Raw genomic sequence first — 14,460 nt, forward strand, 5'->3', positions numbered from 1 at the left:
GTCAATTCACAATATTGGCGTCTTCATCAACATGTGGTGGATAAAATCCAATTTTAAAATGTAAAAACTAAATACAATTATAGCTCTCACACTTATCTCCAACCCCAGCCAAAATCAAATTGTGGGTAAATCAGAAGCTTTCTATTAACATTTATTATGGGAGAACCTAAAGGACCAGTGTTCACATCCACTTTGGCTGTCTATTAACTGAATTGTGACCAAAGCTATTTTTTTTTTTTAAATCAGAATGCTTTTTTTTAAAAAGATTTTATTTATTTACTTGACAGAGAGAAATCACAAGTAGTCAGAGAGGCAGGCAGAGAGAGAGAGAGAGAGGGAAGCAGGCTCCCTGCTGAGCAGAGAGCCCGATGCGGGACTTGATCCCAGGACCCTGAGATCATGACCTGAGCCGAAGGCAGCAGCTTAACCCACTGAGCCAAGAATGCTTTTCAAACTAAGATTTGTTGGTGGCCCTTCTCACCCCAGAGAACTAGGTCCTACTGCATGAAGCCTAAGGCATCCACTGTAGGTGATGATCAATCTTCTCTCCTCTGCAATCTACAGTGATGAGTTGGGTCCTAGCCTGGGGAGAATGGAGAAAATAGCCACTCAATTTTCTGTAATTCTCAAATCTGTTTGAGAAAAGCCTAAAGGATATTTATGGGAAGCTGGCATCTTTCAAGCTGAGGAGATTATCTAAGTTCATTCTGCAGCAAGCATAAGGCTTAATGAACTAGTTGCACACATTTATCTGAGAATGGGAATTGCAGTCTTCTCATCAGGTTGCTAGTGGGTCACTCTTTACCATATAAAACACAAATTACGTTTTGGAGTGTAACCCCCCATAAGTCATCGGGAAATTGGTGTTGATTTACACAAAGGAATGAATCAAATTGGCAAGTGTTTGGTGTTTTGCTGAATAAGGGCTGACAGCACTCAGTGGAAGTTGGAGTGTGAGAAGGACGGGGCTCAGCATTACCACTGTTCATTGGTTTTCAAACAAACAGCGACTCAGACACAACAGCAGGGTGTGCAGTACAGAAAATTCTGCCACGTTCCAGCCACACCCATGTAGAGAAAGAGCCTTCGCTGTCAGTGCAGCAATCTGCGTGGGTGACAAATGGGGCACACGTCCGAAATCAGCACATGCACTTACACAGGAAGTAAAACCCAGATACTTTTATTTACACTTTAGAAAGCAAACAGGCTGCCCACAAAGAATGGTTAGAAAACTCAAAGAGTTTTATTTTGTACTGTTAAAAAAAATGTAGGTCATTGATTCATCTGTATAAATAATTTTTCTGGCAAGAGTAGTTAGCTTTTAACCTTCCATTCAAAAACTTCACAACTTGAAGTACTTGAAATGCACTTAAATTTACCCTGCCTTTATTTTTTTTTAAATGGTACATTCGCATAGCAATTAGCTGACTCATAAGGTCAAAATTTCTTTTTAAAAAGTTCAAAGTTTTACTAGTACGTAATGGGACAAATTAGCAGTCCCTTAGTCAGTATTCATTTTAATAGTACTATTTTTCTTTCATTTCTTCTGAAAGAAAGTGGGGGAAGATAGGCATTCCTGTACAATTCAGATCAAAGCACAAAGTATCAATTTAAAAATAAATACCTAAGGCATACATGCCACACTTTCATTTCAATTTCCTCAGCTGTTTAAAAATTATCTCAAGTGTTGCTGCATTTTTCCCTGCTTTCTTACCAGCAACCTCTGTGGCTCTTGCCTGCACTGACTCTGCCTCTGGAGGGTAGCTGCTCATTGTCACTTGTCACGAAGCATACAGTTTGATATCCTGGGCTTCACAGGCAATTTCAGAAACTCAAATGACACTATATGGACTTGCTCTAAATCTTTTTTTAGTGCAGTTTGGCAAATATCCCAAATGAAGTTCAAGGTATCAAACAGAGATAGTGCTAAGTGTGTCTACAACTTTCTGGGCAGCCCAGAGGCTCTGGAGAGAATAGGAATGGTAAACCTAATTGCCCCGAGCTGAAGTGACTGCAGACACCTGTTGCTTTACCACAGCAGAACAGTTACCCACAGAGACAGTAGGAGCCCAAGGCTGGGCAGCAGCACCTGCAAAGGTGGCCCAGGTTGCTGGACTCTTGGCTTGTTGGGAATGTCTTTAAAGGTCAACAGCCCCTGCACCCACTTTGCCCCTACCTCCCCATCTCAGCAAACGTGGACGTTCTCCCCACTCTACCTCACAGTGTTAAGAACAGCAAGCATGGACACACAGAAACCTGCTCTCTTCAGGTTGATCTTCCCTTCCTCCACTCCAGTGCTCTCTCACTCCAGGCTTTCTCTACCTGCAGACTGGAACTGCTCTTTTGTTTTTGGTTGCTAGAAAAGAGGTTATTATAACGCTGTCTGGAGAGACCACCACTAGATGGCCAAGTCATTGGGTCTGGCCCGACCGCCACTGGACTTACTAGCCTTGCTTGATCGTCCGGGGTCTGCTGGGAGCAAGGGAGGCACATGCATCTCCACTGCGGTGGTCACTGGCTGCTCCTCCCCATCATCGGGAGTCACTTCCAATTTGCTCTCTCCCAAGCTGCTGCCGTTCCCATTCTCCAACAGGCCAGGTGCATTGCTTCCCACACCACCCTCCTGAGGGAGCTCCTTGGTGCTGCCTGTAGGGCTCAGGGATGCAGAACCCGAAGCTGGAAGGGAGGCCTTCCTAGCAGAAGTCTGCTGCTCAGCCTCCTGGTTGGCCCAGTTCTGCTCTGTCATTAGCAGGTGGTGGTTGCCGTTGTAGAACTTCGCAGGGTGGTCCTTCCCAGGGGCCTCGGACAGGGCTGCCATGTCAAAGTCTGTTGCTGGTGGAGGGGCCCCGGGGTAGCCCGCCCCTGTGGCCTGTCCCAGAGAAGAGGCAGAGTGAGCATAGTAAGGTGGGAATCCGATGGTAACCGTGGGCGGGGCCGAGTGGGAGGGAAGAAGGAGTGGGCTTACACCCCCAGGTTTTGTGGCCCCTACCCTGGATTCAGGGGTGTCTGAGCGATAGTTGGTCATCCCTTGTTTAAGCTTCTTCCAGCCCAGGTGGTAGATCTCCAGCATGTTGAGTAAGAGGGACACGCAGGCCACTGCCAGCATGAAGATGATGAATATGGTCTTCTCCGTGGGCCTGGAGATGAAGCAGTCCACCGTGTTGGGGCAGGGCCACCGGTCACAGCGGTACAGTGGCTTCAGCTCAAAGCCGTACAGAAAGTACTGCCCAGCGATGAAGCCCACTTCGAACAGTGTCTTAAAGATGATGTTGAAGACGTAGGTCCGGAGCAGGGCCCCGGCGATTCGGATCTTGCCCCGGTCATCCCTCACCGGTGGTTTGTCCTTCTGGCTGTGGCTGCCCGACCCACAGCGTGCAGCCGGCCCGTCGCTCTTCAGCAGCTCTTCCTCCCGCTCTTTCTTCTTCTCTTCCATGCGCACGATGTGCAGCACATGGCCCAGATAGATGAGGGTGGGCGTGGACACAAAGATGATCTGCAGCACCCAGAAGCGGATGTGGGAGATGGGGAAGGCTTTGTCGTAGCAGACGTTCTCGCAGCCGGGCTGCTGCGTGTTGCACATGAAGTCCGACTGCTCGTCTCCCCACACCTCCTCGGCTGCGGCGCCCAGTACCAGGATCCTGAAGATGAACAGGACCGTCAGCCAAACCTTGCCAATGACCGTGGAGTGCTCCTGTGCGTTCTCTAATAGTCTCCCCAGAAAGCTCCAGTCGCCCATTGCTTCAGAGTGCTAACCTGCAAGGGAACATCGCTGGTTAATAGGAAGCCTAAGGTTGGCAAGCTGTAGGGTCCAAACATCCCTAGGGGCAGGCCTCGGCAGATGGCGCTGGAATATCGCTGCTGGGGGAGCTGTAGTCCCACTTCCAAACCAGGGAGGCGCTGCAGAGCTTTCTGCAGCACGAGTGTGCGTGTGCGTCCACCATCGCGCTGAGCAGGGTTACAGAAACGCCCTCAGTGTCCGCATAACACGGAACTACTGTTACAGGACACAAGCGGTGACACCAAGGAGATGCCCAAGAGCGACTTAAGCCCTTCCTTCAGCGATGAGGAAACTAGAGCTCCAAAGGGAGATAACTTGCCTGAGGAGAAAATAACTCTCCCCTGGCTTCTAACTCCCCATCCTGCTCTCTTCCAGGGCCCAGTCTCCAAGGCAGCTCTGGTGCTGTGGGGTACACAGCTTGGGTCCTTTACTAACCTCGCCCTTTCTGTTCCTGTGAGATTACAGCAACTCTCCCCCTGATGAATTCATAACTTCTACCACACATTAACCTACTACCTATTATTTCCTTTCTTTTTCACTTTGCAAATGTTCCATGCATGGTTAACTCACTGCACATCCCCAGGCAGGAGCCTGTATCTCCGTCTGTAAGATGGGACGATGGTCATTTTTTTGGGTGCGGTGAGCTGCATCCTAGGTGGAGGGAGGGCCCGCAGGCGGCCTCTGGGAAGGTAGCAGTGTTCCGCAGACACAGGGGACCAAGATTACAAGGTGTCCTCCCTGTCGCTACTGTTCAAACAGGCCAAATGCTTCCAGCTAAAGCCAAAAGAGCTCTGTTCTCTCATTCTTCGCTAAGGAAAGCGGCCCAAGCTCTAAGTGTATGTACAAATTCCGGCAGCCTTAAAAACACTCTTCTCTTCTTGAATTTTAAAATGTTTAAAAATATTAACTATTATGAATTGGTTCAGAGGCAGATAAACAAAACAAAACTTTATTCACCATGATCTAAAGAAAAGACAACTGTTAACCCTCTCCTAGAATAAACTTTCAAGCCTTTGTTTTGGTCATTTGAGGTCTTTAGAAAAATATTACCATTCACATATCGCACCAGCCTCCTTGTCCTATATTGTGACTGGTATCTGTTCTATTTGGCATGTTCTTGGCAGGTAAAATATTTTAATTTAGAAACTTAATTACTGAACGTGAAACAACGCACTCTTCCATGAAGGAATGTCAGGTGTTACATACTAGGTTACATCCTGCTTCTCCTCAACCCAGCTCCTCCTTAGACAGTCATGGGGTCCCTAACTGGCATCTCGGCCCCTAGCCCCGGCCCCTCCCTTCAATCTGCTGGAGATTCTCCTCTGGGGCATAAGACAAAAGGCTTGCATAGTGTTGACCATCCTTCAGTCCCTGAACAAACACTGGTGATACCAAACTTCCTGTGGTCCCTAGGACTCTGCGGTTAGGCCTTTGCACGTGCTAGCTCTTCAACTTGAAACTTGGCTCCAATCCAGGGACTGGCCTATTGACCTGTCACTTACCTCCTCTCTCCCTTCAAGAGTGGCCAACTCAGGCTAACACAGGGGCCCTGTGTTTTCTCTTCCCCCTTATCATGGCCCTGGCTTAATGGCTCTTGCTCTCTTTACATTCCAGGAGGTTCTTTCCATCCTCCCACACCTTCTAACATCCTCTCTCCTTGCTCTCCCTAGACAACCACAGCCTTCTGAGTATCTATAGGAAACCACCTTTAACCACCTTCACTTCTTGTGAACTTTCTCCTTTACTCTAGTTTTGAGCTTGGGGTTTGCATGCATAACCTTTCCTCCTTGATGTCTGTAGTGCATTTCTGGAAATCTCTAAGAAAAGATTGGCGTGGGGTAAATACTTAATACTTAAATACTTAATACTTCTTCCTGCTACCTTCCCAGTCTTGTTGAGCACAACACAACGTGCTGAAAAGGAGTCAAAGCAACATGCCTGATAGGTTCTCCCCATAAGCCTGGTAGCCCATAACACCATGAGGAGGGTTCGCTTCTCACAGAGGCTGAAAGTGTTGCTGCCATTTCCTTGCAGGGCCAGGGAGGCAAAAAAGGAAATTTTTCACAGTAAAGACCCAGCCCTCCCCAAATGCCCATTCTGCACCTGTTGAGAAACATGGGGCTAGGTAAATATTTATGCAACTAGTAAATCAGATGAGGAGGATAGGGCAGGTGCTTGTGGCATCTTGCTACTCTTCTTTGCTGGCTCAGCCTCTCCAGAGTTCTTTAGGTTCTTTAGGTCTGGGTGCTGCAAAACACTTTCAGATAGATAGCCTTCAAGTTCCATCATGACCTCTGATTGTAACCTAGAGAAACACGATGTGTCACCATCCACATACTTAGCTGGTACTCTGGTAGTTGCTGAGACTCATTAAGTCCTAAAGATGGGATGACTAAGAGTGTTTCCGAAATGGGGATGCCCATGGCTCATGCTCTGTGTGGTAGCATGCACTGGAAGACTTTTCTTGGAAAGGAGCTTAGTAATGTGTATGAAGAGATATAAAAGCCATGATACCTCTAACCTGTAGTTCTACTCCTGTAACATCATACCAAAGAAATAATCAGAGATTTTGATGAATGGATAAACATGGATATTTACTAGGAATTACTTATAAGAAGGAATAATTGGAAACAGAAGTGTCCACTAAAGGACGACAAGTTAAATACATAATAGTGCCCAAGGCTGACACCAGAATCTGGCTTAACCCAGATCCTACTCCCATTCTTCCTCTCCCTTGCCTGCCTGACTGGGAAGGGAAATGCTTGCTTTCCTACTTCTTTCTGTTATATCCAATAAGGTGTAAGAAGTTGGCTCGGGGAGCTTCTGGGAAAGATTTTGGTTTTCTAATAAAAGGGCAGATGCTACCTTTGCTGTCCCTTCCCCCTTCTTCCCATAGTGAGTACAGATGTGGTGCCTGGAGCTGGGCAGTCCCCTTGCAAGCATGTGTCAATAAGTGTGAGGGAATGGTCAAGAAAGTCCAAGGCACCTATTGTGACATTATGGACCTGCTGGATCACACCCAACAGCAATCTCCAGATTTATGTGAAGGAAAAATCTCTATTTGATCAAGTTAGGTTTTCTATGGCCTATAGACAAAAGAATTCCAAACTGATACTCTCCTTTTAATTCTTTATACAATAAAGACAGGCATAAATGAAAAGCTATGGTTCATTCATAACTACCAAAATAACATTCATAACTACTGAAATACAAGGTATTCACTAGATATAATTTTTAAGATCGTTAATGACATGAAGAGATATTCATGCTGTAATGTTAAATAACAAAAGCCTAATACAAAATTCTAGTCTGATACCACACATTTTACACATTCATCTATGCAAAAGGAAGAGCAAGAATGATACCGAAATGTTAACCATAGTATTTCTAGAACTGGTTGATTTTCATTTCTTTTCCTATTCCTTTGCATTTTCATCATGTTTATCATCATAAAGGATTAATGACCATGACTTTCATGTTTCAAAGTTCTAGTTTTTGAAAAAGTCTGATTCCTCTTATTATTCCTTAATTACGGTTTCTACTCCATAGACCTCTTGATAAGCACACAAAAGACAAATACAGTAACATTATTGGCCCAATGTTAGAGGAGAATGGTCCTGGGATCTCTGAGATGCAACACGAACCCTGACAATGGTTATCACTGATGGCACAGAGCATAAATTGGATTCTCCCGCCATGGCAGTCTGCCAATTTCTTCTAAAGTAAGGACCAGGCTGTTTGTATCCCATCACTGACTGCTGAGTCTTATTACTACTACACTTCACACTTTGGATTTATTATTTTTTTTAAAAAAGATTTTCTTTATTTATTTGATAGAGAGAAAGAGAGAAGGAGAGAGAGTACACAAGGAGGGGGAGTAGCAGGCAGAGGCAGAGGGAGAAGCAGCTCCCCCTGAGCAAGGAGCTGGATACAGCTCCATCCCAGGACCCTGGGATCATGATCCAGCTTAACTGACAGAGCCAGCCAGGCACCCCACAGTTTGGGTTTTGTTTTGGAAATGTATGAATGAATGAAGAAAAAAACTAACAAGAGGACCGAACCATCTATGGGAAGACTAGCAGTATGGGTTGAGATCAGATCAAAATCAGAGCCTCCAAAGCAGAAGCGACATCCACCTCTCTTCAGAGCCATCCAAGTCTGCTCCAGACACCACGCAGATGTTCTTAAGATGTTTTGTCAATCTCACTTTTTAATCATATACCTAAGACCAATTCCGTGAGAAAACGACAGGGGAGGAGTGAAGCACACCCAGAACAGCAGAGCTCTGCTGGCTACGTACGAACAACAGACAACAAAGTGATCCACTTTGGGCTGACATCAAGTGAGACAAACACGGTGACTGAATGAAATATCTTTCTGCTTGAAAGAGAAAAATGGGTTTTTTCTTATTGTCAATGTACAGAGTCAATTCAGGACAAAACTAGAGCAATTCCTGAAAGCTCACACTGGGAGTGCTTGTGAACTACTTATAGAGCACCACAGCTACAATACTGAGCACTTTTTAGAGAACTGGTCTACCTCAGTGGTAGTGGGATTCTATATTCCTTGGATGCCATATGAATCTCCATGAGATGACATTTAACTTGTTTTTACTTTGATTTCAATGAAAACTTAGATTCTGACATTACTGCAAAACAAGATCTTACATTGTATAGCTTATGTGGCTGCTTCCATGTTCTTCTGAGAGTTATACTTTCCCTCTCAAAGTTATACAGTTTCCCCTTGGCCTTCAGGATATGCTGAGTGTCCCTTCAGATCCATCAATGGCTATTTGTCTAGTTACAATCTTGTGCTCAACTCTGGGCTGCACATTCTGTTGAATAGTGTGGAGGTAAAAACATGGTCTCTATCTTGAAATCTATTTGTGGAGATGGGAAACTTCAGGAAAATGGGGGAGCTATGTGGGTGCAGAGGGATTCCAGAGAAAAGAGATTTTAATACCGGAACACGTAGCCAGGGAAAGCCAGCCAGGGAAGGGTGATATTTGAGCTGGGTTTGGGAGAGGGATTTTGGATAGGAGAAGAGGGATGGGAGTGAATTTCAAGGCCAGAATGGCGTTCCCATGGCAGTGTGATCTGGCATGGCTGAAACAGGGGCCTTGTACTAGAGCAGTGAGTTTAAATGGCTGCTTCTGCTCAAAACAGCTAGACGGGCTGCACTCTGAACATAACAGCCGCTCAGTAAACACTGGTGGGATGAATGAAAAGACATCGAGAGCAGAGAGATATGCTGAAAGCGCTGTTCAGAAAAGAAAGCGTCCCTCTAACAAGGACTCAGGAAGAGTGGTAATCTCTGAGTGAGTGCTGAAGGCCCCAGCTAGATTACAGCGGGGGTGAATGGAAAAAGGAAGGACAGAAAGGAGACACAGTCTGCAGACAAAAATAAAGCAGAATGTAGAGTCTGCCTAGTCAGAGACTGAAAGAGAGAGAGGCATGGACAAAAGACAAGCCTCCTATTTCTGAGCCCAAGTGGGAAAACCAGGGGGCCATTTGAAGAGAAAAACATTTGGGAGGCGTGTTAATATGGGATTAGAAGAAAGGATGAATACTCTGGTTTTGTGACTGTATGAATCAAAAGTAGTGGTGGGAGATATGAGTGAAACTGTCCAGGAGGAAGCTGGAGGCATGGAAGTAGAGAAGACTGGGCAGAGGGTCCACAGTGTGCCTCCACCTCTCCTGAGTGAAGAAGGTAGAGCAAAGAAAGCACCAAGGACAGAATTCATGGAAAATCCAGCGAAACAGAGGAGGAGCAGTGTGGGAAAATACTCACTGCACACAGTGTGTGCAGCCAGTGCTTTGGTGAAGGATGGCAGGACTGACCAAGTGAGTAAGAGCCCAAGACTAAGCAGACAGACAGCAGCAACCCCCAGATAGTGTGGAGGGAAGGGGCATTCCTCGGGGGAGGGGGGCAGACAGGTTCATATTGTTTGGGCTGTATTTATTTTGTTATCAAAATAATATCAAATAACATCAAAAGAGAAGACCCTTTCTTCCTTATGGAATTGACCCCAACATTAGCTTTACCTGAGCTACTAAGATTGAATGTCTACATTTTACTTTGCCCAAGAAGCACCAGAATCCCCCTCACCTGCTGGGAATACTGTTCACATCAGAAGGCATATTCTCTGAGAGCGGCCAACAGGACTGGAGAACTAGGGCAACACAGAAGTGAGGAAGCCAAAGGAGGGTTTTGAAGAAGGAGGTGACTAACAGTGTCAACATTCTTTGGCGTGTTCAGATGGATGGACATAAAGAAAAGGCCCTTTGATCTCCCAGGGAAGCCACTGATGGTCTTTAAATGCTCAGTCCAGTGGGAGCTCTGGGGCAGAAACAAAAGTTCAGGCCCGTGGTTAAAGAGGTAGAATGTGGGAGAGAAATGGAGACATGGTATGGAGAGCATTTGTTCAATAAGTCTAGAACTTAAAGGAAGGAGAGATGCAAAATGGATAAAAAGTGGGGGAATAAGGCTCAGAGGAGGCATTTCTGAGATAGGGAGGGCTGTGGATGTTTGGCATCAAAGTGGTGGAGTCATGGGTACAGGAGGGCGGAGGGACAGTCAGCCTGCTCAGCACCAGGAAGGAGCAAAAGGGCGGGAGAGGGGCTGAGAAGGCAGATGTAGGGCGAGTGCTCTCCAAAGTGATGACAAGACTCTTCTCAGTGAGGTCAAGCCAGAGGTCGTCTTCTCAGGCCAGGGCAGGACTTGAGCTCCTAAGAAGAAAAAAGGTTTGATAACTAGGGAACAGAGAGGATGAGAAAGGGACTGGGCTCCCCGAATTCCTTGCCCAGCCAGACCTATCTATGTACAAGTTGTGGCCATGCAGTGAGGACTGAGTGAAAGCTACTACGTGGGAGGCATTCAGCGCTGAGCAAAGCAGAGGAGTGCTGTCTGGTCTGGGAAAGACAGTGGACAGAAGAGAAGTAAGAGATGTCAGACACTGCTGTGGGCAGACAGAGTGCTGCGGGGCAGCACAGAGGGAAGTACAGGGGCTGCGGAGGACTGGGGGCCTCCCTGAGAGGGTGACATCTGAGTGAAGAGCTGGGCCTCAGAAAGGAGGGACAAACATTCCAGGCAGAGCAAGGCTTCCAGCCGAGAGCAAACCTGGTGTGCTGCAGAAGGCGAGGACAGTATGGGGGAAGCAAAGCCAACCAGGAGCAGACAGGCAGACAAGCAGGTCAAAGAGGAAGTGGGGAGGTGGACAGACTTTGGCTTTTACTCCACGTGAGATAAGAATGTACTGGAGGACTGGAACAGAAGAGTGACACAATCTGACTTACATCCTCACAGATTCCCTCTGGTTGTTGTGTTGGGAACAGGCATGGGGTAAAGGGGGCTGTGGGCAAGGGAAAAGCAGAGGGTCTGGTGAGGACACTGTACTATAATCCAGAAAAGTGACAGTGATGACAAATAGTTGAGTCTGCACAGATTCTGAAGGTAGGTCCAGCACGATGTGCTGACAGGTCAAGGGTTGGGGTAGCGCTCGGGAGACGCCAAGGTTTCTGCCCTGAACAGGAAGGGAACTGCCATTTACCAAGACGGGGAAACCAGAGGAGTTATAGGTTTGAGAAAGGCATGGGAATCACAAGTTCTATTCTGAAAATGTTAAGTTTGAGATACCTATTAGACGTGTAACTGTTAAAGCTGGAGATAAACATTTGGGAGTCATCATCAAACCCTGAGACTGGACTGAGATTATCTAAGGGCAGGGGAGAAGGACAAGGAGGCTGAAGACCATGCCCTGGGGCACTCCAGCATCTTCAGGTTGAATACAGAAGGACAAACTTGCAAAAGATCTGCTTATTAGGAAATGTAACTCTTAGTTTGGAATAACACCCAAAATGTATCATTTATATTCTGCTTGATTCTCTTTTGTACCAATATTTTGACACTGAAAACATTGTTACTTGGGGCACCTGGGTGGCTCAGTGAGTTAAGGCCTCTGCCTTCAGCTCAGGTCATAATCCCAGGGTCCTGGGATGGAGCCCCGCATCGGGCTCTCTGCTCTGCAGGGAGCCTGCTTCCTCCCCTCTCTCTGCTTGCTTCTCTGCCTACTTGTGATTTCTCTCTCTGTCAAATAAATAAAATCTAAACAACAACAACAACAACAACAACAAAAAAGCATTGTTACTTGGTCAGTAAATTAGAGGTAATACAACATGGAGTATGGCTAGGCAAACTAATTTTTTGCCTGTTTGTGATTGCTTCGAACATTGTGGAGTAGGATTTTGAGTCACGTATAGGCTCAGCCAGAAAGAGTTCTATGTTCCATTAGTAACGTCTGCTGGGGTTTGGGATGAGGCAGCATAGCTCAAATGCTAATTTTCTTTTTGCCATTCCTGACTTGGCACAAATATTAAAAGAACATGGTAGGCTGAGCTAGTCACAAAAATGATACAATGAAAAAGGGCTTATCTAGTTATCTTCTTCCCAGGTGGAAAGCTGTTTTCCATTAGCTTCTTTTACATCTACCTGCCTCTTTTAAGTGCTCCCATTTAAGACCATAAGTTCCAGATGCCACAGGACCTAGCCCATGGTACTATGTACTTACCACACTTTTTCCATAATTCTGGTTTGACTCTTTAAAAAGGAACCAGAAATCAGAAAAAAATCACCAAAATAACCAAAGACCCTTTCTTCTTTTACTCTACAACATCAATTCCAATGTTTAGCTTTGTCTGAGCTTCTAAGACTAAAGAGCAAGAAGGGAACTAGACTTTTAAAACCTGGCCCAATGTCACTTAACAACACAGAGGCACAGCATTGGGAAAAGTTCAACCACATAGACAAGCATGAAAGAGGAAAAAAACGGAACCTCTGAAGTTTCAGATTAAACAACACGCAACATTGTTTTCCATCTCCAGAAGACAACAACTGATCACACCAACCAGCAGGACACCTAATGGCAACAGTTCTAGATATACTTGGTATCTGGTACAACAAGTCCCCCAACTCTGTTCTTCATATTTTCTAGACAATTTCTGGCCTTTCATTTTATCCATACGAAATTTAGGTAGAGCTTGTCAAGTTCCACAAAAATCTGAGACTTGGTTTTAATTGGAATTGCATGATACTTAAAGATAAATCAAACTTAGCTCTTTACAATCTAGTTTCCCCACCAATAAACACAACTGATCCACTGATGTTGACCTTCTTCATGCCTTTCAGTAGTGCTTTAGGATAATGTTCCTAAAAGATTTACACATTTTTTTGTTAGATAGATTCCTAAATTATTCTTGTTCTAGTTTTTTTTTTGTTCCAAATAGTTTTTTTCATTATAACTTTTGATTATTATTGGTACTTAGGAACATTGTTTTAATATATTGATCTTTGTATCCAGCAATCTGTTAGAAAGACTTACTAGTTCAAATAGGAGATTCCTTTGGATTTTCCAAGTAACACATAATCATATCATCTGCTGTTAAGGACAGATTTGTTTCTTCCTCCCCTTGTTCTAATTCCTGTTATTTCTTTTTCTTGTCTTCTTATACTGGCCAGGACTCCTAGCACAATGTAGAGTTGGTGATATCTTCTCTCATTTTTTTCTTTAACATGAATGCTTCTGAAACTTTATCATTAAGCATGATGCAAATTTTATTAGGTCAAGGAAGTTTTCTTCCAATCTTTGTTAATGGTTTGTTTGTTGTTGTTTTCTAAGTCATGAGTGAGTATTGGATTTAGTAAATTACTTTTTTCCTGCTATTGTGATTTTGAGATGGTGAAGTAGCCTATTGGTCCTGATTTTATTTTTAATATTCTATCACATTCAATTTGCCACTACTTTATTTTGGAGTGCTTGTTCATACCCAAGATTGGTCTCAATTTTTTGTACTACCATTGGCTTTTGGTAAAAAACCTATTTTAGCCTGAAAAATTAAAAATTCTCTGAATAAGCTTGTGTAAGATTTTGCTATAAGAGTTTGGGATTAATGTCTTTTTGAGGAAGCCAGCCTAGATTATAAATTCAATTTCATTAACTGTTATTTGCATAATTTGGGTTGCTATTTAAATGAATTTTGATAGTTCATGTATTTTATTTTATTTTTTAAAAAGATTTTATTTATTCATTTGGCAGACAGAGATCAGGAGTAGGCAGAGAGGTAGGCAGAGAGAGAGAGGGAGGAAAGTAGACTCCCTGCTGAGCAGAGAGCCCGATGCGGACCCTGGGATCATGACCTGAGCTGAAGGCAGAGGCTTAACCCACTGAGCCACCCAGGAGCCCAGTTCATGTATTTTAGAAAATTTTCCATTTCTAAGTTTCAAATTTACTGGCAGAAAATCAATCATGGTATTTTCTTATGATTTTGTATGGTATTTGTACTTAGAATCCTTTATTTGGGGGGCACTGGGTGGCTCAGTGGGTTGGGCCTCTGCCTTCAGCTCATGATCTCAGGGTCCTGGGCCCCTGAGCCCTGCATCAGGCTCTCTGCTTGGTGGGGAGCCTGCTTCTCCCCGCTTTCCGCCTGCCTCTCTGCCTACTTGTGATCTCTGTCTGTGTCAAATAAATAAATAAAATCTTAAAAGAAAAAGCAACAGCAGATCTTTTGTTTGGTTCCAAATCTTATTTAAGGCTTTTAAAATATTAGTCTTAGTTTTCTTTAGCTAAACAACCAGTTTTGACATGCTTGAAAAAGAATGAAAGTTTATTTTGTTATTTTTTCCAATGT

The 14,460-nt window shown here is 44.6% G+C and overlaps 1 protein-coding gene across 8 annotated transcripts in view; it reads right to left on the reverse strand.

Annotated features, from left to right (window-relative positions):
* Positions 1-327: 327 nt before the first annotated feature.
* The window catches only part of GJA3 (gap junction protein alpha 3), a 35,125-nt gene continuing 20,992 nt past the window's right edge, over positions 328-14,460 (reverse strand). For 5 of the 8 annotated variants that reach the window (XM_082700910.1, XM_082700909.1, XM_082700906.1 and 2 more), the window contains one exon: positions 1,165-3,753. In XM_082700910.1, the coding sequence (XP_082557036.1) occupies positions 2,399-3,736 (1,338 nt within the window). In that variant the 5' untranslated portion in view covers positions 3,737-3,753 and the 3' untranslated portion in view covers positions 1,165-2,398. Of the gene's footprint in view, positions 584-1,164; positions 3,754-5,881; positions 6,036-14,460 lie in introns of those variants that run through there. The other 3 variants (XM_082700908.1, XM_082700905.1, XM_082700912.1) reach the window with 2 other exon arrangements.

Source organism: Mustela nivalis, assembly GCF_964662115.1.
Source record: "Mustela nivalis genome assembly, chromosome: 15".
Classification (NCBI taxonomy): Eukaryota; Metazoa; Chordata; class Mammalia; order Carnivora; family Mustelidae; genus Mustela; species Mustela nivalis.